The sequence below is a fragment of the Temnothorax nylanderi genome, unplaced genomic scaffold (assembly GCF_030848795.1).
Source record: "Temnothorax nylanderi isolate EJ_2023f unplaced genomic scaffold, tnyl_v1.0 TNYL_tig0001_pilon, whole genome shotgun sequence".
In the NCBI taxonomy this organism is placed as follows: Eukaryota; Metazoa; Arthropoda; class Insecta; order Hymenoptera; family Formicidae; genus Temnothorax; species Temnothorax nylanderi.
The window spans coordinates 2,576,746-2,600,757 of record NW_027249063.1 but is presented as its reverse complement, the minus strand read 5'-3'; the positions used below and the strand labels follow the sequence as shown (position 1 = coordinate 2,600,757).

Genomic DNA, 24,012 nt, shown 5'->3' with positions numbered 1-24,012 from the left:
CTGTAAATCTTAGCCGATCCTTGGATCGATGAAACGAAACGCACAATATTTGCAGCCACCTACGGTGGGGCTTCGTTCATCCTCGCTCGTTGCAGCGACAAGAATTTTCGAGAGTCCTCCAAAAGGAAAATTCATACAGCTCCGGCGAATCCCACGGGACCCCCTGGCGCTCTTACAAGCTTACGAGTTGCCAGAACTTCGCTACCGTACGAAGACAAACAGGCAGGTATACGAACGGTTTTATGGAGTGAATCCTTCGTAAAAATTTATGCTAGGCCCATTATGCGTTCATCATTATTTTACCCCCAGTGGCGGGGGTCATAAATATCTCTTCATTTTGGACGAGCGCGGCGGCGGCGACACTTCCGAAGCCCAACAGGAAGCACCTCGTAACCGAGAATTCTCAGATCGACGGGAAAAAAACTCTCAAAGAATAATTGTCGGATAATACCGTTACGCGTTGATATTTATGGCAGGTAACTTAAAAAGCGTAACTTATTGAAGAAGTCACGCCAGAAAAATGTCGCAGAGAGAAAAAAGTTGAGAAAAAACGAAGACGGCGTTAAGAGTTTGGGATTCGTTACTTTGTTCCTTAAATTTATTATCGCAAAAAGAGCGTATTATTATATCTCATCCGTCTAATGGATGACGATTTATCCCACTGTACCTAAAAGATTCATATTTGCATCGTAAACGACGCGTTTTATCCGAAATTCACTCAACGACCGCCAATCACTTCGCTTGCCGATCGCGCTATCGTCCCCGGTGTACCGTACACGTATCAGTAGCAGCGATACACAGCGCGAGATGCAATCCTCCGCGAGACGACACGTTCCGTGGGCGGCCCCGTGGGCAGAGCCGCCCATTGTGCGGCATTCGTTTGCCAACCACGTGGCAGGGCGTAGCCAGCAGTGGGACCCCACTGGTATCATGAGTCCCAGCGAGAGAGATCACGGAGGCCTCCCCCCTTCCGCCCCTCCGCTCCTACGTACGGACGTGAGCCCCCCTCGGTGCTCTCTCTTTCGAGGGAGAGACACACGGGGGACACACGGTACCCCACAGCTGACACGTTATTGCCGTAGTACCCCTCGTAACGAAAGCAACGTGTGCTTTGCCGATTCGTTTTCTTGTTTCCCCGGCTCAGGAACGTGCCCGATCGCGACGTTGCCCTCCCCCGTGTTCGAGGGCGACCGTGCCCTCTTCGCGCTAAACACCGTTTTCACCCCCTTATACGCGCGGAGAGACCGCGCGGAGAGAGAGCTGCGTTTTATTTGTTCCTTCCGTGCGCGCGCGGCAGAGTCCGTTCTGCATTTCTCTTTTTCCCCTCTCTTCGTCTCTCTTTCTCTCTTGCGAGTTCCCACTCGACCATCCGTGTCTGCTTGGGACCTGGGACCAAAACGTGCGACCACTCCTCCCTCTGGATCTGGCTCGGCGAAGAGTCTTTTCCTTTTGGGGCGAGTGGCGAGCGCGAAGGACGAGCGCTCTCTGGACGCCGCTCAAGAGCGGCGAGAGTGGAGTTTCCCTTGTTAGTGTGTGTGAGAATAATTGTGTCACTCGGATAACGTAACGAGAACCAGGACCACCGGCATGGACGTTACCAGCGGGATGAGGCCCATCTTTGGCGGATATCCGTTCCAAGGTTGGTTTGCGTCGAAAAAACGAGAAAACGATCGTCGAATTGAATCAGAGAATCGTATTAGCGAAATGATGAACGGCGACAGGCGCTTATTGTTAGTAAAACTTGAGGTGTCCTCTCTCTCTTTCACGTTTCTATAGAAAAGTTTATCAAAAAGATTTCATAATACAGTAGTTGGAAAAATAATAGAGCTTTCTCGGGAGTCGATTTTACGAAAGGTTAGGCCTCGTGGCAAGGCTAGAAATTCTCACGAGAATGTTAAATAAATTACCGCATAAATGAAAAAGAAAACACACAATCTTTAGAGGGTCAAAGCTCAGCTGCATAGATTATCAATTTTTAAAAAATAAATTAATTAGACACTGTGGCAGTTATAATCGTTATAATCGTGCTGCTCAAATACAATTCCCGATGATTATAATGCATAAATGTTTTAATGGGAAATAGTTTCGCGATTTGCATTTCTTAATTGCGATTCTCAGATCTTATCTGGCCGCGCGCGCGCGCGCGTCTCTGACGCCGCGTTCGTACGTATATAATAACAGCATGCGTAAAAGGGTGCATTTGCGTCGAATTAACTGCTGACGTTAATCGTCGCATTTGAAAATTCTATTACTGCGATTAAATAATTTACGCAACGCCACGTTCGATAACAATGCAGCCGCTTAATCGTCACGTTCGTGCTCGGTTATTAAGACGATAATTAAATTCAGTCACGATCGCCATTAACACACATTCGATCGATCGTACCGCCGTGTGATTTTGATAAATCAATCCTGTCCAAAGCGAGCGATCCCCGTCGTAAATTAAATGGTAACGCGCGTTCGCGCCGCGCCTGGCCATACATTAAACATTTCTCCCCTTCGCCGCCATTTAATTGATATTCATCTTTAATACGAGCTCGCGCTACGAAATTGAATAAGACAAATCTACATTTGATATTATCGTGCCCCGCTATTGGACATGGATATTTATTAGGCGTGACAGAATTTTCCCTTAGGCGCATTGTGTGAAACGCATCGCGGTAACGCGAACCGCAAATTGTCGAAACGATATATCCTGTTCGCTAAGTAGATAATTAGCGATCAGATCATTAACAATGATAGGTAATGTGATCACATGTCGTGATCACTGCTTTTATCTGAATCCAAGATCCGTGTCAGTCGATTACAGTTCGACAAATGAATGAAAAAATAATATCGTCCGCTTGTATAATTTGAGAAAATTGTTATTTAAAATAATAACAAGGTAAATGTCAAAACCTATGATATACATCATTACAAAAATATTGTAATTTCAGTACTGGGATTATTAAAAATGCATTAATCATCAAATTCTTCAAATTATCTCATTAATTTTATTAAGGGCCGGTTGTTCCAACCTGTTGGTAAACTGACTAATTAAATCACACGTCTATCTTTGTCTAATTTGAAGGAAAAATGAAGACATATACATGATTTAATTATTAGTTTTAGTTTACCAGTAGGTTGGAACAACCGGCCCTAAATAGGCAAAACGTGTAGGTTCATAAAATATCTGTTAAAGTGTCTGCGGCGCAAAAGTCGCAGTTACAGCAGACGTGACAATTTTTGCTACGCGCACCGCGGGACGCCCGAGACGGCAGACTCAGAAGGCGTCCCGACGCAAGAGCAGGCCATCCTCAGGTCGGCGTGACAAAGGCGCCGATTACCGTTGTTAATATCGGCCGAAAGCTAACTGGGAATCCCTCGAAAGGGATTCCCAGCCGATCCTCGGTCGATCCGAAAATGGCCCGACGAGCGTTTCCGTCGACAATGAGATTCCGTCGTTCCGGCCGCGCGCGCGTGCGCGCGCGGTCAGACGATTATTATAATTACCCGTCTCTTCGCTCTCTGTGTACACGGAGCGTCCGTAATGCGTAAACATAGTAATTACGCGCGCGGCACCGCGCGCGAGCTCTTACCCCGGGATGGCCTGATGATACGGGAGCTAATGTCACGTACAGTAGGGTGGCTAATTCGACTAACGATCCGGCTTTATACTCGTTAGTGCTGGAAACGGCCCGGTGCACGCCTCCTCGCGCGCATAACTTCTTCAATTTTACGGCTGTTAGCCGTGTTTTTGGTATCCCCGGCACCGGTATATGAGAGTGTGCACGCCGCTCCTTCTTATCTGATTTCATGTTTGCGCCCCGGTCCGATTCCGCCGTTAATTTCAAGCTCAATCACCGCAATTGCGCGGCCGCGGGGCCGCTCGCGAAACCGCGTTTCCCTCCACGCCCGTTCGTTACCTTCGTTTTTCCAACGAGAACCACGTGCGATTATTCGCCGAGCGTTTCCGCGATTTTTGCCGGGAGAAATAAACATTCGCCTATTTGATATTTATAATACTTTGACCGATGTGTGCTTTTTAAAAAGTTTCTTTGGAATTTAAGATTGCAATGTATGTTTATTAATTTAAAATTAAAAAATCTCTAATAGCGCTTTCGTATTTTGCAATTGATAATAATTGGGGCTCTAATTTTGAATCTTATTAATTTTTCGATTTCTTTTTGCAGGACAAGGACGGATGAATCAGCTAGGTGGGGTCTTCATCAACGGGCGACCTCTCCCTAATCACATCCGCCTGAAAATCGTAGAAATGGCCGCCGCGGGAGTCCGTCCTTGCGTGATCTCCAGGCAGCTTCGAGTCTCGCACGGCTGCGTCTCGAAGATCCTGAATCGGTATCAGGAAACCGGATCTATTCGACCGGGCGTGATCGGCGGCAGCAAGCCGCGAGTGGCCACGCCGGAAGTCGAGGCGAGGATCGAGGAGTTAAAGAGGGACAATCCGGGAATATTTTCTTGGGAGATCAGGGATAAACTCATGAAGGTGAGCGGAAGAAATCGTTTACGTAATTATTCTGTAATTTATATTTTTTTGCAATAAATTCTTTACAGTGACTTTAAAGAGGACTTTTGATGCTTATACATATTAGCATCAAAAGTCGATGGAGAAGGACCAAAACCTATGATTGAAATAATTAATATCGTCGATTATATATAATTAATAAAGATAGCCAGTTAAGTCGAATAAAAAACCTTTATTATTTTGTAATTATTCGAATAACATCGGGAGATTCGGGAGAGAACGGTAATAAGATTCCCGTTATAAAAGCCCTCCAGAAAATAGAATCTTAAATAAATGAAGAGGAGACGCTGTGTATAATACAAAAAAAAGAGAGAGGGATACACGAAGCCACGATTGTATGAATACGAAGGTAAAATAGCGATTTCAAGCTGCTGCTTCATTATTCCGGTCACGCGGGCATTTTTCCGGTCCGCGAAAACCCCCGCGAGCCATCGCTCGACCCCTTCGATCGAACGTGGTGGACGTTTTCTGCGCGCTTACTCGTGTGTGTCTCTATCTCTCTCGGAGATCATGCTCAATGGGGCTTTTTAATCTTGTGCACGAGAGGCGAGAGCGGCGGGGTACGTGAGCAGCCCGAGGCGACTCGCGTGTCCTTTAATACTTTACTGACCGCCGTCTACACCCACGCCTCATTGGCGTAACACCTCCGCTCCGCGTCTCGATTTTCGAGTATGCAAATGTGCTTTTCCGCGAATTATCTCTTCCGCGTTGCACCGTCCAATCCCGGCGTATAACGCCCTCCGACGATTTTCCGATAGAAAGAAAAAGAAAAAAAAAAAGAGGAAAGAAACGCCGTTCGTACGATGCTCGAGGAAGATATTACCGCGATGAGAGAGAAGATTAATTACTCACGCGACATCAACGTCGACTTTGAGGACGTATTTAATTATGAGTTGCTATCGAAGTAGGCGTTGGTAAATTATAAAATGTAAGGAGAATATAAATGTACACAGGAAATTTAAAGTTTCTGACCGGCAAAAATTATATTACGTGAGAATGATTTCGTTTCCTGCTGTCCTCGATCTAAATGTATTCACCACTTTTTCAGTAAAAATACTTTATACCACGTGAAGAGGATGAAAGCAGAAGATGGTGTCACCAAGAACTATTAGGAAATTAATTGACTATTTAATACGGCTTCGTCACGTTCGACGTGAATCCTTATTGACCCCCCGAGCTCGTCCTGCTTTTATTTGCGATCATGTCGATCGTCTAGCTCGGTAGCACTCCTCTCTCGAAGCAACAAAAGTCAGGTATCGGATCTCGGGGGAGGGGGGGGGGGCCACGAATATCTCTACGTGTCTCCGCGATAAGATCGACGACGGTTCTCAAACCGAAACCGTGCGAAATTCCGATAAGATGGGATATCTTGTCCCCCTTTCAATGCCGAAACGCCTCTCCCTTGCCGAGGGCGACCTACTCGATAGAGAGATAAATCTTGTCCGAAAAGACGCATCGTGCGTATCAACCGCAAAAGAGCGACAATAAGGAGAAAATGTATCAATCTGCGGAGGACGAGTGTGCGTGCAAAAATACACGCGAGAGAGGAAAAGGGAGAGAAAGATTGTAGAAGAGCCAGAGCCAGAAAGAGAACGAGAGCGAAAGCGCGAGCGCGGAAGAAAGCAAGGCATGAGCAAAACGAGAGTAGTGGCGCGAGAGAGAGTGGAGGAGCGTCTGCGAAAGAGAACGAAAGAGAGAAAGAAAGCGATGATAAAGAAGAAGACGTGAAGGCGAGAGAGCGAGAAAAGAGGGCTCGCGAGAGCGAGGAAAAGCGAGCGAGCGAGCGAGCGAGAGAGAAGCCGCCGAAAACACCGTTCGAAAAAGGAGAGCGGGCACGGACGGCGGATTTACGAAGGGCGAGACGACGAGAGGACGACGAGAGAGCCGTCGTAGAGGAGGAACGAGAAACGGTTTCGAGAACACGTACGCCGTTGCAGTCGTGGAGGCAGGCCGGTCGTGGCCGGCATTAATACGGCATTTAATGTTGGAAGGGGGCGTTCCTGGGGCCCCGAGGCCCGCAAGGCGCCTCTCTCTCCTCGTCGCTCCCGTGGTCCAAGCCGCCTCGCCGGGTCCTACGTTTATCTCTCTCTCTTTCCTGTCATCGCCCGGGACCCGACGCCTCAGCCACCACCGGGCAGAAGGATCGTTATTGTTTCTGAGATCGGCGATCCGGCAGATAGCGATCGACACCGACGACCCCCTTTTCCTTTTTTCTCTTCTCTTTTTTCCCCCGTGTCTCTCTCTCTCTCTCTCTCTCTCTCTCTCTCTCTCTCTCTCTCTCTCTCTCTCTCCTCTCTCTCTCTCTCTCTCTCTCTCTCTCTCTCTCTCTCTCTCTCTCTCTCTCTCTCTCTCTCTCTCTCTCTCTCTCTCTCCTCTCTCTCTCTCTCTCCTCTCTCTCTCTCTCTCTCTCTCTCTCTCTCTCTCTCTCTCTCTCTCTCTCTCTCTCTCTCTCTCTCTCTCCTCTCTCTCTCTCTCTCTCTCTCTCTCTCTCTCTCTCTCTCTCTCTCCCGCTCCTCGAATCGCCCGCTCTCCCCCTCGCGTTCTTCCACCCGCTCTTCCCCCTTTTAAATCTTCGGCAAAGGCGAAAGGCAGTTCTTTCACCTTGGCTCGCAGGATAATGCTCACTCGATCTTTACCACGCGCTTTCTTTATTTATCTCGTTCTCTTTAGCGAATCGCCCGTTCGGCACGCACTCGATCGCCGCGCCGATAACGCCGATCGGTATCGGCGCGTGCGTACGTGCGGAGATTTTCGCGGCTTCGCAGCGGGACGATGCCACGGGTAGGTGTGGCGACGAAGTTTTCTCGATACCCGATATGGAATCACGAGATATGAAGAAATCTTTGAAACTCTATACGAGCTTATGACCCGCACACTCTGCATCCAATATCTCATGCAATCTCAGTTAAATGGACTCGATCTGAATAATCTTGATCTTGATCGTGATATTGAAGTTATATATAAATCTGCTTTTTATATCAAAGAACGACAGGTCGAGTTTTGAAACATCGTAAATCTCAATAAACCACGAATGCAATTTTTCTTTTTGTTTAATATATTTTTTTAAATTAGATTTAAATGTCATCTTGATATGTTTCTTCTTAAACGCCGTGTATAATGTATATTATTTTGTACGGAACGAAAGGTACTTATATGAAAGGCTTGGATCGGATATTGGATACCTTATACTTGATCGCTATTATACTTCCGTGTGGCGATCCTAGGGATCGCTCACTTTGCGGCGGACATCCATCAGCAACCGCGTTGGAATCGTTGAAACTACAATTATTACGATGAAGATGATGGCTCAACGGAGATCCCGTTTGTGATGTTACGGGCCTCTCGTAACGGTCACTTAGAAGTACACTGCAAGACTAACGCCAAAATCACTGCAGTTGCAGAGGAAGAGAGTCCAGTCTTTCGCACAAACAGAATAACGGATTTCGCGAATGATTGTTTGCTGAATCACAAATTCTTCTCCGTATTCCGAGATATGATTAAAAACTGGCTAACGATTCGCCATTCAACCATTCATCAAGAATGCTGAAGATGACAAATACTTCGTCGCAGTAATTTAAGCAGCAATCCTAATTCTAAGCAGTAATCCTACTTACACTTTATGATTCATTTGTCTCACGTCGCACGTATAATTAAACCGCAATCACAGTCAAAGTAATCAAAGCCATTCGAGGCAAATCTCTCACTTATAATAAATACCATGAAATGATTTTAGGAGGGCTTACTCGTTAAGTGAAAAATCAAATGATATTTAACGTTAAATCAATTTTATTTTTTACTTCGTCGAATTAATTTGATTTATTTCGCGTGGAATTCACGATGATGGATTTATACGTTTCCTCAAATGACCAACGAGTCTCTTGTCGATGATTCCTGGGATCGTCATCACGATCGTTCGCATCCTAATACCTGCGCCAATGACGTAACAAAATCCGATCGCGTTGAAAATGTTGCTTTTATTTTCCATGATTATCTACGCGTTTCGTCACCGAATAACCTGGATCCCGCGAGTCTGAATTTCTAGTGAACACCGTATAACGGTGCACAATGTATAATAATGCCGATTCTCTCAGCGCGGCGCAAATGTGTATGCCGACACGAAAATAATCGCGGCAAATTGTAGTGCGGTAGCCTGCAGTTGCAAATGCCACACGCGGGTCGTCGACGCCATATAACTCTACGATCGATCGATCCCTGTTCCCTCGATCGACACGGAAACGTACAAGGTTTTGCGTAAGCCTAGCAATCTCTATCCGGGATATTGCAAATGTTTTTACGCGGAAATTACGCGAATTTAATGCGAAAACAAAACGCGATAGAACTGTTTTATCATTATCATAATAATAGCACCGCCGTTTGTCTATCTACGAAAATTATATATCCTATAATGGGGAATCTTTGCAAACAATTGCCGGTTCCGTCAACGTTGAATAATTCCAATCGTGAAATAATTCGATTTGATTTCTAGCTTTCTGCTTTTAGAAGGCAATCGAGATCGAGTCATATTCATTAGGCTGATCATAAGTTGCAACCAGTGGTTTTAGTAATATGGCAATAAATTGAATTATATGTAGTTCGTTAATAAGTAGCTTGATTTGCACGCAGGAGGGTTTCTCGGATCCACCGAGCGTCAGCTCCATTAGCAGGCTTCTTCGGGGTGGACGACCAGGAGATGACGGAAAGAAGGATTACACTATCAATGGCATACTAGGCGGCGGTAAGTCTGATTGTGAGTTCCTTTGTATTCCCTTTACTAATTGTAAGTTTCGCTTAAGAAATTCTACACGCGCATTACGATCCGTAAGATTTTCCAATAAATTCCAAATCGATAAGTCGACGTCAACTCTCAGCCAATCCGAGTATCTCTATACGCGATCGTTATCCGCTCGCGAGAAGCAAAACGAGCACGAAATAGCGCGAAAGCCGCGTAAAGTTCCCATCGGACAGTCGAAGGGTTAATTACCCTTTTAGGCTGTCAGCAGCGAGAAAGAAGTCCGCGCAGCGGGCCCAATAGCAAAGGCCGTGCCGGCGCGATATCGCGCGAGAAATATGGAACGCAGGAGGAAGATAAGATAAAGAAAAAAAAAAAAAAAAAAAAAGAACGAGAGACGCGCGATCCATCGTCTCGAGGGGCATCAAGAGCTTTTAACCTCCGCCGGTCCCTGTGGACCCAGTTTGACGTACGCGAGCGTATATATATATACCGGGGCCTTAAGCGCCTCGCTGTTAGGGACCAAGTTAGCTCGAACGAGTCGGCGGACCGGCAGGATTTAATCTCCGGTGGGCGTGAGCAGGATTAGCCAGGTTGCCCACACATCCGACAAACGGATTACAGAAGTGTCAATATCTTATGGGGCGCGGGGATATTATCCTTCGTCCCTCGTCCCGTCCTTCCTCCTTCCGAGATTTCCGTGATGCGGTTTTATCCCGCGATGCGTGGTTGCTCGAAGGCATTAATAAAACTTCCCACAATGCTTCTGAATACGCAGAAAATTGTGCAATTTGTTAACTCTTTGACGAATTTGAAGCGAATCTCTATCTTTATGGGAGATTAAGCGGATCTCAATCTTTCGGTGTATTTCCTTATTCTTTTAGAGATACAGAATATAAAAATAATTTTATTAATTTGCAATTTGCAAAAATAAACGAACACAAATCTCTAATGTGTATTGATGATATAATTGATGATATAATTGATAGGCATATACGTATTGTTTTTATCATCCAATTTGATGATAAAAAAATTGATTATTGAAAAGTTTATTTTATTCTACATCTATGATAAAATTTATAGATTATGTTGCATACCCACGAGTTATAAAGGATTATTTCAAAGATTATGTAAAGTCATAGGCTTTAAAATTTAACGATACGATGAACGATGGCTATTCCCTTACAAATAATAAAAATTATAGCAAGTTACAAATAAACTTATTAGATCGCATGATTATAATCATAAATACCTCCCATTGAGCCTCTCGATCGAGATCTCGTTTTGATGGAATATCCCGATTCTTAAGCCGCGGGCGCGCACGATTAGCTACATGTTCCAAACGCGAAGCGGGAATCTGTTTTCGTGATTGATACAGGTAGACACGGTGGAATTAGCGGTTACAGGTGTCCCAAAGTCTTAAGAAGTCAGGCGGGCGAGGATGCTGCCGGGGTCGAGAAAAGATCCTTCGATCGCGGACCGTCGAGAATGTGAGGAAAGAGTCGAGAGCCAAGAGGCAAGAGCGGGCCTCAAGGCCCAAGGGCTCCGCGAGGGTCCCGCGGAGATCAAACGGGCCGCCTGCCACACGTCGACAGCGGTGCTCATTCGCGGCTCCCCTGCCCGTCCCCGCGACGATTCTTTAATCAATCTAATCGCGCAAATTGGTTCTTGCAGCGCGCACATATCGTTTCACGTAATATCTCGCGCAAGTGATCGTTTTAGCACGATTCATTTCGGACATGAGATTCAAGTCGAGACCGGAGCGTGGAGACGGAACGGCGGTAAAAAAATATCGCGCGGTCATAAATAACCAGAAGCAGTCGATAAATTTCGAAAAACAATAATTAACGTGTCTTAAATTAGGGCGCGAATTTCGCCAATAAGAAGGCGCCTTTGTGGAAACGCTAACCGCGTGGCGAGCAAACCGCGGAAACCGTCAATTACGGATGCATATATCGGTTTCGACGCGGTTAATTATGCGCGCCGCTCGCGATGTGTAACTCTGCCCTACGCGCTTCATAATTTTTTCCCCCAAAATTACAATGATAGGAATCTCGGCCGCTCGCCCCTCGTCCTTGCCGTGCCGCGCCGGGCCTGGTGTAAAAATGAATAATTATTTAACGAGCGGGTTCACACGCCGATCTCATTCACGCCGCCGTTTATTCGTCATTAACCGCTTTCGCGGTCAGTAAAATTGATTAACGCCGATCGGCCGAATTAAAGCGCCGCGCCGGCGATGCAATTTATCCGCGCCGCGTTGCGCCGCAATTCGCTCGTGCGAATTTCGAGAGACAAGAGCGACGTCTCTCACCGTATACCGTGAAAAATAAATAAATCCCGAAACGGACGTGACTCTTTACGACTTCCTGTCATCAGTGTTAAACGAAAAGAAGCACTTAAGTGGCACTTATTAAAATATCGCGAGTGCCGTTACGAAACGAATACTTTTCACAGAAATTTATTAAGTAAAAAGAGTTCAATAAATCTATTTAGAAGAATACGTAAAGGGCAATTGGGATTTTTGTGTGCAATTGCTAGCGAATTATCAAGATACCATTTTGTCAATCTTAATTAATTTAACGAAAATGTAAAATAATAATTAAGTCGGGATGAGACTGTTCCACTTTTATTTCGCGCGTGGTGAATATCGGCGACTTCGACGAAAGGCCAACTCAAGCCGCTCGCGATCAAGCTTCCGCTTTCCCTCATGCCGCTTTCCAGATAAGGATGAATTACTATCGCGCTCGTCGGCGCCGCCGCCGTGCGGTTGAATAACTTACGGGCGAGTCTGGCCGCGCGCGCGCGGCGCGGAATAGGGAGCGAGGGGGCAATCGTGATAGGGAGCACCTCTGGACGGATATACTCGTAGTATGGCGGAGGTGTCGGTCAGGGTATAGGTGTCGGCAGGCAAGCAGGAATGACACGTAGCCTGTGGCTTTCTTATTCCTTCTTATTCCGTTCCTTTGGCCTCGGCCGCCGACGAGGGATTAGCCTAATGGGTCCTGCCCACCCCCCCTGCACCATCCCTCCTCCCCGCCCCTCTCGCGCTGCACCGACACACGTGTATAATATGTATATTCGTTCTGATCCCTCTCTCGCATCACCTCTTTCTTTCTCTCTCTTTCTCTCTTCCTCTTTCCCCCCCTCCCCTCCTCCTCTCTTTCTCTCTTTCTCTTTCTCGGATCTTTTTCTCTTCGACGCGAGATCGGGCCGGGAGAATATCCGCGCGATGAACAACGCCGCTAAGTGATTCACAATCAGGTTTATTGATTGTATCGACGATCGACGATCGCTCTCATCGGGAATGCGCCGCCGCCGACGCTCATGGGATACTGTTTTTGATGTTTAAGCACACTTCGGCGCACACCGCGCCGGGATCCCTTTTCTTACGCGCTGCCGACACCCCGTGCTCGCATGATTCGCAATCAAATTTGCAGATTACATCGCGCCGCGCCGGCTCGACGTCCACATTGTTCGGCCGTCGCGAGTTGCCTCAGCGCGCTATTATCAAGCCGCGCGCGAAGAGTCAATAAGATCTTTCGAAGCCGCGATAATATCGGGATGGATCCTTAGTGCGCTAAAAACGGTGATTTGCATGTTATATTAGTGTTACCCTCGCTTTACCGTGTATCGAAGTGGAATCGATCATCTCGACGAGTAGAAATTAAATTTACTGCCCACGTAGAATAACATAAAACCTTATTAGACTATCAAAAACATTTGTGTATTTCCTGATCAAGTTTGGATTCTGCGGCGCGTTATTTTTACGTCGTCGGTCTTGTAAAGAAAAAAAAAGAGAACTTTTGCAAAGAAACGAGATCAACCACATATCCCTCTAATTTATTCACGACTTCCTCGCTTTATCAACGTCGTATCGGGCAATGATACTTTGTCGCTCCACGGTTCGTAATCCTTATCTCCGGGAGAGTTGCGAAACATCGCGGTTCGAGAGTCGACACATCGACGCGATGAGGAATGCGAGAGGAGTCAGTGAGCGATTACACGCGGGCGAGGAGAAAAAGGACGCAAGGACGCGAGAAAGGGAGCAGAGGGCCGGGGGACGTCGGGGCTGCAGATATCAAAGCGTGTATCTAATGCGCCGCACGAATCGGGCCGCAGGCCGCAGGATCCGTGGACGCGATCCTTGTCACGCGAGCGTATAATCCTCCGAGAGCGATGTACATACCCGTATCGTACGACGGGTGTCTTTACGGACGCGGCTTTACCCCTCAGATTGAATTAAGAAGGAGTCCGGAGTTTATGCGGGATAATCCCTTCGGATTGATTGATAATTACTTACTCTTACATTTTACGCCCAACTTATCGTGACATCTTTTTTCGAGGAAACCCGCGCGAGCGAGTATTGTATAATCTCGATTTACAATTTAAATATATGTTTTTACACAAAGCAATGGTATTTATTTCTTTATACTATTTTTGTACTTATTAATTATTCTCGTATAAGTGATTTTATTTCTCGATCTTCTGCAAAGAAGCATTTCAAATGTCGGAGATGTTTAGATATCAGCTTTTTGATCTTAATCACTTGAGACATAATTGCAACAAGGTATGAAGCGCGCAGATGCAAACTTAACGACTACATTGTCGCTTTAATTTCCCGCATCGCCTCTGTCGTTTCCTCTGAGCCACCTCACCCCTTTCGTTTCTCGGCCCGCAACTCGTCGTACTCTTCTCTTTCATTAAGCCGCGATTTAATCGGGCACACTTTAAGAGTCGAGGCTCGCGCGCATGTTACGGAAAAAATGCTAATTATACAGCAACGTCGCTCGAGGACGATCAATCGATCATTCTATAAAGGGACTTTGTACTCGAGTATTTTTGCGAACGTATACACATACTTGCAACTTGTACATCCGCAAACGTGCAGAAAAATATCTTTTATGTTTAAGTATTTATGCTTGTAAAGATAACGGCAATATACTTTTTGCAAATGCGTGATAAGAGTATCATTGAGACATACATATGATCAAGAATCGTACACAGAAAAAAAGAATATTCTTGATTTGAAAATATCTTCAGTTTCAACGTGGAAATTAATCTTGAAATAATATTATATTGCTTCAATGAAGTCATTTTATGTAACCAAGAAAAAAAGTTGAAATGAAAAGTTGAAATTTTTATAAGAAGATTATAGATTGTTGTGTATGAATGAACGCGTTAATTTGAGCATATAAGTTGAGCATTAAGTTTAACACTTCTTTTTTTCTGTAATCTCTGTATATATTAAACTTGACATTTTCAAGAAATAAAGCAAAATCTTTCGTTTGATTCGTGTCATTTAAAGTGTTCAAGAACGCGGCAATTTAGCACCAGGAAAACTTAAAGAAAAAAAATACTCCTCCCACCGCATATTTTCGAAGAATACACTCAGCATTAAATTTCCACAAATTGAATTCCATCTGTGCTGTCGATATCGAAACAAAAAAAAAGTCGGCACCTTTGTGCTCTTTTAAAAAGGCCACCAGCAATGCGGTTTCGAAATAATGAGCGCGGTAGCTCGTTTCATCCCGAGGGAGGCATAGTTAACCACCTCATAATTTTAGTGGTCAGGTCAATGGATAGGTCGAAACTGACCACGACGCTGTCAACGTTCACTTGAGGCCTGTGTTATGAACGTAGGAAAAATGCTGCTCAAGCAAATCTTCATTAAACTGCGACCAATAAGAAAAAAAAATGTATTAGGTATCGAGAGCTCGGTCACGATCGTCGATCGACGCACAGGACATCTTCTGTGAATTCTTTATTCCGTCCACATTGCACTTGCGTGTGGGGTACGGGGACGAATACATAATAATTCTCAGAGTCATAATCGAGAGGCGATTGTTTGTGGAGAAAGGAACGGGACTCCGGCAAATAAAAGAAAAACTGTGCACCGTCATCACAACTGCCCTTACACGGACCACCAACGACGACGCCGGCCGAGAGATCGCTGCCTCGGAGAAGTACCTAACGCGGCCTAATTGTTAGCGGCCCGTCGTTGTACCGGTGAAAAACTGTCATCGAGATCGGTCAGCACACACACAACCCTCGTACCCGACTACCGGTCTCTCGTCCCTCTCTTCCTCTTCCTCCCTTACGCGCTCCTCACACGCACGGCGCGTATACACGGGCGTTGACAGGAAGACAGACCGTGGCTCACAAATGTCAACCGCTTCGCAGGCTCATTGTTGGCGTTTTTGAGGACATTTGTTACCATTTAGGGGACCTCACACACCGCATCCCGGGGACCCCCATGAGCGGCGGGAGTGGGAAGGTGGTGCCGTGCCGGGAGAGGAGGGCTAGATTTATAACCTACGGAGGTGCGGCACCTTTTCCGCCATTCAGCGGCCGATTCGACACGCGGAAAGCAAAAGGGAGGCGCAGGAAAGCGGCGGCGATCTACATGCGACAACCGATCTGTTGCTTGCGACCCGGGGGTAACCGTTGTCGTGATCCTCGGCCTCGGCGTAGACTCCACCCCGCTTTGGAGGAACGTCAAGCCCACCGAACTGTGCGTGTGTTATATCTTCGAATGGCTTGGTGCAAGTGTCCCGCTAAATATCCGATTTCAGATCCCACCCATCTCGATCGCCGTGCGCCGACGGACGGCAGGGGAAGATCGCTCGCGCGTGTTCGATGGCGATCGACGAAACAAACTCTCCATGCCTGGATACTATACGTTCTGGAATAGCGAATCTTGTATTTCTATTGTACTTTCTGACGGTCGTGTTACCGTGTAACGATGTACAACGTTTCAAGAGCAAACGCTTTAGCGTTAGCCTTCGCCGTTAACAATAACGGCATGAGTCATTTCGCCGTATTTACGATAATCTCGCTCCGCGATCAACGTGTTAATCGCGCAAAATGACTTCGCGTACGCTATACGGATGGGACGGCGATGACGGCATTACGGGGCCGCGCGTACGTGCGATCGAACGAGGCGACCGCGACAGGACGCGCGTGTACGAGCGCAACGCACACGCAGCGGGGATGCTGACCGGCACATTTCTGGATGACGTTGCTACGAATGAGATATTTGCTCTCGACACCGCGGGACCGCCCCCCCTCTCCCTCCTCACCCCGTAATTGATTACACGCGTCTTTTCACGCGATCTATTCACGGCCCGATCGGCCGCTTTTCATCCTCGTGAGGCCGATATTGATTGTGCCTATCAACGGAACCAACCAACGACGGTCCCGAGGCGCGCGCGCGCGGATATAATGCAGGCGACAGGGATCACCTGGAAGTGAAGCTGGTAATTCACCCGCCGATGCATAACGCTTGTCGTTCGTCGACAGCGCCCCGGCTGGGAGCCGGATCTTACATCATCGCTGAATGAGGAACGACAACGAAAATGTAAAAGTAAAACGTACGTGTCACCCTCGCTCTCTTCGGGCTCGAAGAGAATAATTCATAAAGCCACAAAATTCTCAAAACGCCCCGCTCGTCGCGGCGGCAGATTCTTATGTAAAAGAGCTCACCCAGCTCTCCGGAGGAGCGACGCGAAATGAGAGATATGCGACGGGAGGGCGGCCGCGGCCGCACGGACAGGTCAAGCTCCGGTGATGATCCAACGAGTCTCGGACACGGAGAGACTCGCGGCTTAATTACACACCGCGGCATAATTGACATTTCCAGGCGCCGACGCGCTAACAGGACGACCGCGCGCGCGATAAAACAATGGCGTGGGCCGGGGCGATAATCTATAAAGCGTTTCATCGAGTGCCCGCCTCCCTGTCCCGACGGGGAGCGCATTCGTTCTCTCATTACAAGTCCGACATATGGGCACCTAAACGATCGCACGCATATACACACACGCGCGCATAATACTCGATCTTTCCTGCCTCCCGCTCGCGCTCACGGGCAGAGAGAGAGAGAGCCACCTTTTTTTCTCCTTTCTTCCGGCCGGTAGGAGCGAGACGAGGAGAACCGGACGGGGATCCCGTGGATCGAAGGGAGACGGGTAGAGCCCTCTGAGAGGACCGCCGATGTCAGAGGCCGCGCAAAGGAATGCTGACTCGCCGAACACCGCCGCCCTGCCTCTCTCGAACGTCCCCGCGGCGCGCGAGGAGCACACCTGGTCCGCGCTCCGTGCCACCCCCGTCTCGCCGGTGCACGGTGCCGCGGGAAAAGAAGCCGACCGAACGAGCCAATAATGATAATTGATAATTAGTCGCACTGATATCTGCGCCGGGTAGACGCGAGACGTCCCGGCAACGAGGGACTGACGCTTGAGCGAGAAGAGCGGAAGGTGTGCCGAAGCGCTTAAATATAGGAGTGTTAGACCCTGTGATGTATCTCCTTCCTAAATTTTAGTCTGTAATCCTTACGCTTGGCCACAGGAATGTGACTATTGCATATTCGTAATTTACCATGCCGAGACAAGAAGCTCATTATCATTAATTGAAAAGTTAATTTGAAAGAATACGTGGCACCTAAAGAAATTTTAAGATTCTCAGAAATTTTTATAATTTTATAACGTTGACTCTTTTCACGGGAAACAGGCATTGCAATTTTGATTATTTAATGCAAAATAATATTAATGCTTAAATAGGAGCGTTAGACTCTGATATATCTCCTTCTTCTTAGATTTTAGTCTGTAATCCTAAACGACGACCACAGGAATGTGAATATTGCATATTAGTAATTTAACATGTCGAGACAAGAAGTTCATTATTATTAATTAAAAAGTTAATTTGATAAAAATACGTGGAACCTAAAAACATTTTAAGATTCTCAGAAAGCTACCTAATTTCGTAATAATGTTGACTCTTTTCACGGGAAACAGGCATTGCAATTTTGATTATTTAATGCACAGGTATAATTTTGATAAGACCATTGCATGTCAAGAATTTACGCAGAGAATTTTACGAAAAATCTCAAAAAACTTCTTAGATGCCTGCATGTGTAAAGTAACTTGTTCGTGCTTCGATTTCCTCTATTCCCAGCATCTTTTGCGATATACACGCGCGATTCACACTCTCTCACCTTCGTTTCTTGAAAGGAGTACGAGGCCGTGGTCCTCGGTGCATTTTAATCGCGCGGCGCGCATCTTCTGGAAAGACGAGATAAAGGTGGTTACGTGATGAAGTGACCTTTTTCCGGCGACCGTCAAACGGCGGAGGATCTCCTTTGGCGGCATCTTTGGCGGCTCGTTCACGTTCCTCGGTATGACAAACGGAAGAATGGGAGAATAGCCCGGAGACAAGTTGCATCTACAGACAGTAAAGGTGACGGAACCCAGGTTTAAATTCCTGTCACCGGCCTCGTCGTCACCGCACAGGTGGCGAGAAGAGGGAGACGATAGTGAACGTCGAAAGATGTCCATCGTTTTTTCTTTTTTTTTTCCATAACGCACCTGAAGACGCGCGATGACTGCAAGTGCGCGGCAGTCAGCTCGATGACTCCTCTCCAGCACTATTTGTCGCATCGACACCGAAAGTCGAACTTGCTTCTATTCGAAAATTACATTTCCGCTCGACGATGCCGTTCTAGAAAATTACTCCGTAATCGATCAGCGCTTTGAGATTTGTACTTGGAACGGCAATTTTCTGAAATCGGAAAATTCATTTCATTTAATATCGAACATCATTAGACGAGAAAGTTTTTCCTTAATCATTACCGTTGTGCGAAATCTCTGCGGACGCCGAAAAGCATCGCTTTTGTCTACCTCTGCTGAAAGCCCCCGGGCGTTATTTAAGTTCGACTAGATGCCGGCGCATCCGCCTCCATGCACGCAGAGGCCACATTGCGTTTTGACAAATGTAACGCCGCACAATAAGTAGAATGGAGTCAGGCTCAAAGGACGGCCGCTGGGTTTTCTTGTACACTTGAAACCCGCCGCCGCTAGTTTTCATTTCCCCGCCTGGCGAGGTGAAAACCGCAAGGAAAGAGCATCCTCCATTGTGCGCCGGCAAGATTCGGGGCAGGTTCTACTGTACGCGAGAGAAATGGCAGGTTCCTCGGGAAGATATCTGTCGATCTTCCTTTGCGCGAATCACATTTCCACAAACGCCATATGAGACAGGCGTCTCTCGACCTGGTGACGACGTAGCTCGGTTAAAAGCTCGATTCCACTTTTCGCGCTCACCTTTCGCTTCTTAATTAATAAAAATAGGGACTTGATCATGCACGGATCAACGCCATATCTATTAAATTGATGTACTCTCTCTAATTAGGATTTAATAATTCCTTTAGGGAAAATAATTGTCTCAAATTTTCTTTTTAAATCCAAGCTATTGTATAAATCTTAAGCTTTACGTCGAGATCGTACATGTAATAATCTACGGACCTACGAACCTCCTCCAATCTCCTCTTTCTTGTTTGGATCCCCGAATAGTTCGAGGAAGAGACCTCAGGCGATCTCAATTGAACGTTAGCTCGTAAAACGCGGATCGCGAACGAAAAATCGGCTGAACCGGCCGGCCGGACGGCGTAAGAAATAGAATTACTGTCGTCGCCGTTTAATTCCGCATCGCGGAATCGACGATAGCGCGCTGGCGTAAGTGGGCAAATAAAAGAGCGAGCTAATCCCCGTTTGTTGTGCCGGGGTGGATTGTCGGACGTCACAACAAGCCACTCGTTGCTCACCGTTGCGCTCCCGCGTGCGTTCGACCGAGCGAATAAAATCGTGCGCATCGAGATTAAATGTTATTTCGTAACAGATGAAACGGAGACGAGAATGGCAAGGAAAGCACGACGTTGTCCGGCTTCGATCGGGACAATGCTTTCACGGGAACGCTCGATTGAGCGACAATGGGACGATTGTGGGACAATAAGGGAGGGAGTCGACTTAGGAGTAAATATTTGGCGAAGGTAGAGCCCGGTCAGTTTCTACCGATGGTCTCTCTTTGCATGTACGTGTTTGTGTATACATGTTCTTTTTCTCTCGTTTACTAGAAAAACGGACGCACGAGCTGCCGGTTCTTTCAGCCAAATAGTTATCAATGACACGGAGGTAGAAGCGTATCGCACAGAAATGTTTACGGAACGAAGTGCTGAATGCGAGGATATTGCGAGGTTCACAGGATTCTTCGAGGAGGATTTAATTCTAACTATCGAATGATTGAGCAAATTGAGGCATGACGTTATTGTACGTTCTCGGCCAGAAAGACTGGGCTTTCTATGGGAAATAGGTTTCGAGAGGCGAAGATTAACTTCAATTTAAGATAAGTGGCCGTGCACGGCGGAAAATGTGTACTCAAATTCTGAGAAGAATAAATGAATTTTCAAGAAGAGATTCTCAATATTTTTAGACCAATAACATATATTATAATTATATTATAATTATAGAAAAAAATCTCTTGAAAAAAAAAGAAAAAATTGATTGATAATAAGATACATTAGCGGAGTGCGTCTTTGTTAAGTTGTTAGTTATTCTAGACGCTGTCTCATATAAATCATATAATTTCCGTAATAATAAGCGGAAAAATGTTTATAGAGAGAGAAAGAGACGAGAAGACTATCATTATATCATCGACAATAAACTCTTCAAGAAACAACCGGCCCCCACTGAAAAAAGTGGTCAATCATAAAACATATCAAAATTATGAAAACGAGGCAAGATGGCGGTGAACACGGTGGTAACCATTGCTCGCCTTTTACGAGCACTTTATGGATGCTTTAATGACTGCGGTATATGTAGTATACATGCGAACGTATGCAGAACGCATAAAGTTGTTTCGTGCAAGCAGATAGATTGGAAAGACTTTAAATTAGAATATGTCAGAATTCTTGTTATATTTACATAAAAAGATGAATACAGATTTTTCAATTCATTTTGAACGGCTTAATTGGTAAAACACGTAAGATATGTGCGAAATAAAATATTTTTATAAATAATTATTCGCTGCACGACGAATTATGAGAACAAACCTGTGACGATATGCTGGGACTCTTTCTGAAATATTAGGTGAAGCGTGTTGAATTCAATCGTAGGAAACAATTAAGCCGTAGGAAATACGATGACTGTGCGGAATGGCCGTCGTCGGATACGCGTATTATACAAATGATGATCATCTCGTCTCATCAATATACCATTCAGAGAAAGAGGCGAGTTCATCGGCGATGCAACGGCGGGCTGAGTGACAGAGCGGCTTTTTCGACGATTTATCGATTAGCAGTGACGGCCGTTTTAACACCAATTAATAATCGCCGCGGAATTTAAAGGATCGCCATCGTTTTCGACATCGCGAAAACATCTTCCCGGTTGCAAATACGCTCATAATTTGCGAATCGATTCGTAAATGGTATTTGGTATTTCTACTTGACTTTGTCGCAGATTTTTATTTTTCATCAATTAATAGTCTCCGTAGAGCAGGAAAAGATTGGAAAATTCGCGATATGAGAAAACTAGGAAGTTTCTCATTTTAACGATAAAATACCGGTTCGGTACGATTCTACGAACTTTAATAATTTGCATCTAAAATAGAAGCGTTCGTGGAATACGTAATAACACGACGTGTTGAGAACACATGTATTATATTATATATATTTTAGATTTAATTTCTTAAATGTAACACGTCCGTTATACGAACGTCTTTGTTTATTAATAACTGCAGAATTACAACGTTAATTACGTTTAAGAGATATATTCGTACCGCGATTTCTGAACTTCATTAATTAGATTTAACTATAAAAGACTTCCCGACAAGTCGTTCGCGGTAATATTCAGACGTCAATCTAAATTTCTCGAATACTTTTCTCTGAATTTCTTGAATATGAGACAATGATCGTCACTTTTATGGTCTTTAGGTCGCTGCGGTGACGACTCTGACACGGAAAGCGAGCCGGGCATTCCACTGAAGCGAAAGCAACGCAGAAGCAGAACGACGTTTACCGGCGAACAGCTCGAACAGCTGGAAGCTGCGTTCCAACGAGCTCAATATCCAGACGTTTACGCCAGAGAGGAATTAGCTCAGAGAACCGGACTGACGGAGGCGAGGATTCAGGTGAGCATCGGGCATAACATTAGTAGTCGACATTAACGTAAAGTACATCACATTGATTATGACAATTCGAATAGAGAATTTCCGGTATTCTTTTACCAATCTTTGTTAAAAGCAATTTAAAAAAAATATCTATGTCTTGTAGATAAAAATTATTTTGCTAACCAATATTCTATAAGTTATTTGAGTAACGCTGATTATAATTCAAGTGTGAACCCAAGAAAGAGCAAAGAACGGGCCGTAGAGATTCGAGGAAGCAATAAAAGCCGGGATATTGCACGCGCTGTACATTACCTACATACAGCGCGAATATCGGAGTAAAAAACGCGATTTCCCATCAAATCGATCCCATCGCGAGGGTGCAACCGCCAAGTGTCATGCGCACCGTTTCAGGTGTGGTTCAGCAATCGCAGGGCGCGACTCCGCAAACACACCAGTAGCATAACGCACTCGGTGGCGAATCTGCCGTTGACACCCTGCCAATACGCCGCGGCTAGCCACGAGCTCGTTCAGATACCGCAGGTGCCGCAGATGCCGGGCGGAATACCGCAGGTACCCACGACGTTGCATCACAGCCCGACGACGCTGCACCAGGCGCCTAGCAGCGTCCACCAGATCCCCGGCGGCACCACGGTCGCCCAAATGGCGAGCACGATGGCCCAAGTGCCCACCACGATGAGCGGCGCCCTTCAGGGACACGCCGTCACCATTTCCGGCCATATCGGCTCGCTTCCGGCGCACGCGGCCTCCGTGCAACTCGCGCAGGTATCGACGATGCAGCCACCCGCCGCGCACGGCGCGCCGACGTCGCTTTCGCACAACGCCGGTGAGTACCTCGTGACATCTGATGCGAGTTTCCGGATTCTTGGAAGAAATCGGAAGATCATATGGGGTGTAGCTGAAGATGCCTTCACGTTTTCAATATTTTTTGAGACCCTTTTATTACCATGGATCTCTAATAACAAATAAAACTATAGAGTTGCGAATTTTGAATTTGAAATGCCAATATATAACGAATGCATGACTCAAAATCTTACGTGTCCGATATTCCACCAAGCTCGAAGATACATTAGAGCAAATATATGATCTATATTTCGTCTTTGATCTTCAGGTAACACCGATTGGTCCAGGGCGCAGCTCGGTTGGGGACAGTTCAATCATTTCCAGAGCGGCGAGTATGGCTCGGGACACACCGGCAGTCATCAGCACGCGAGCTCTCAGGGTACTCAGTCGAGTACTCCAAATGCGGGTACAACGCCGGACTGGTACGACCAAGGTTACGATTACGCTCAGCACGCTCAGCTTAATTATCACCGTAGCGTGGGTGGAATATTTTAGCCGATCAGCTGTTGTACAGAGATTAATTACAGATGATGCACCGAAGGATGTGCATACTTTTATTGTATACAATTATTATTGTATTATATATTATTGTATATAATTATTATATTCTGTATATATAAGATTGTAAATTGATAAAGAATTTATATTAATATAGTATTTTTTATTCCCTTCCCTGAAATGTTAACATAATTGTATAAATACTGTTAGTTGCATTTCTTTATTTTATTATAAATACTTGACATATAATATTAAAATAAAATAGGATACTTTTAATTCATCAAATCATAAAAATACGTAATAAAATGTTTGTTATCTGTTATGTATATCCGTATTGATATTTCCTTCTTCCTCCTTGCTTAGCAACGTTACAAATCATATGTTTTATTTTGTGAGTACACAGGTGATATTTAACGATATTGTTTAACAAAGATTGAAAACAGGGCAAAAGTATTCGCTTGCGGAATGA

At 45.8% G+C, this 24,012-nt stretch overlaps 1 protein-coding gene and 1 long non-coding RNA gene across 2 annotated transcripts in view; one reads left to right on the top strand and one right to left on the bottom strand.

Moving 5' to 3' along the window:
- The window catches only part of LOC139776812 (uncharacterized), a 42,554-nt gene extending 19,876 nt beyond the window's left edge, over positions 1-22,678 (bottom strand). The window contains exons 1-4 of the long non-coding RNA XR_011719202.1: positions 22,588-22,678; positions 18,878-19,294; positions 18,614-18,806; positions 18,244-18,470 (exon numbers count right to left, since the gene is read on the bottom strand). This is a non-coding gene — a long non-coding RNA (uncharacterized lncRNA). The remainder of the gene's footprint in view (positions 1-18,243; positions 18,471-18,613; positions 18,807-18,877; positions 19,295-22,587) is intronic.
- LOC139776681 (protein gooseberry-neuro) lies at positions 1,588-23,695 on the top strand. Its single transcript, XM_071713576.1, has 6 exons — positions 1,588-1,639; positions 4,173-4,486; positions 9,149-9,260; positions 22,009-22,205; positions 22,596-23,028; positions 23,314-23,695. The coding sequence occupies exons 1-6, from the start codon at positions 1,588-1,590 to the stop codon at positions 23,538-23,540; spliced, it is 1,335 nt and encodes a 444-aa protein (XP_071569677.1). The 3' UTR covers positions 23,541-23,695.
- Positions 23,696-24,012: the final 317 nt, after the last annotated feature.

What these genes read in the sequence shown, in the direction of transcription:
- LOC139776681 (XM_071713576.1), top strand. Translation starts at nt 1,588, where the DNA reads ATGGACGTTACCAGCGGGATGAGGCCCATCTTTGGCGGATATCCGTTC. An exon ending in TGGCGGATATCCGTTCCAAG is followed by an intron (nt 1,640 to 4,172) that starts GTTGGTTTGCGT and finishes TTCTTTTTGCAG; the next exon opens with GACAAGGACGGATGAATCAG. An exon ending in TCAGGGATAAACTCATGAAG is followed by an intron (nt 4,487 to 9,148) that starts GTGAGCGGAAGA and finishes ATTTGCACGCAG; the next exon opens with GAGGGTTTCTCGGATCCACC.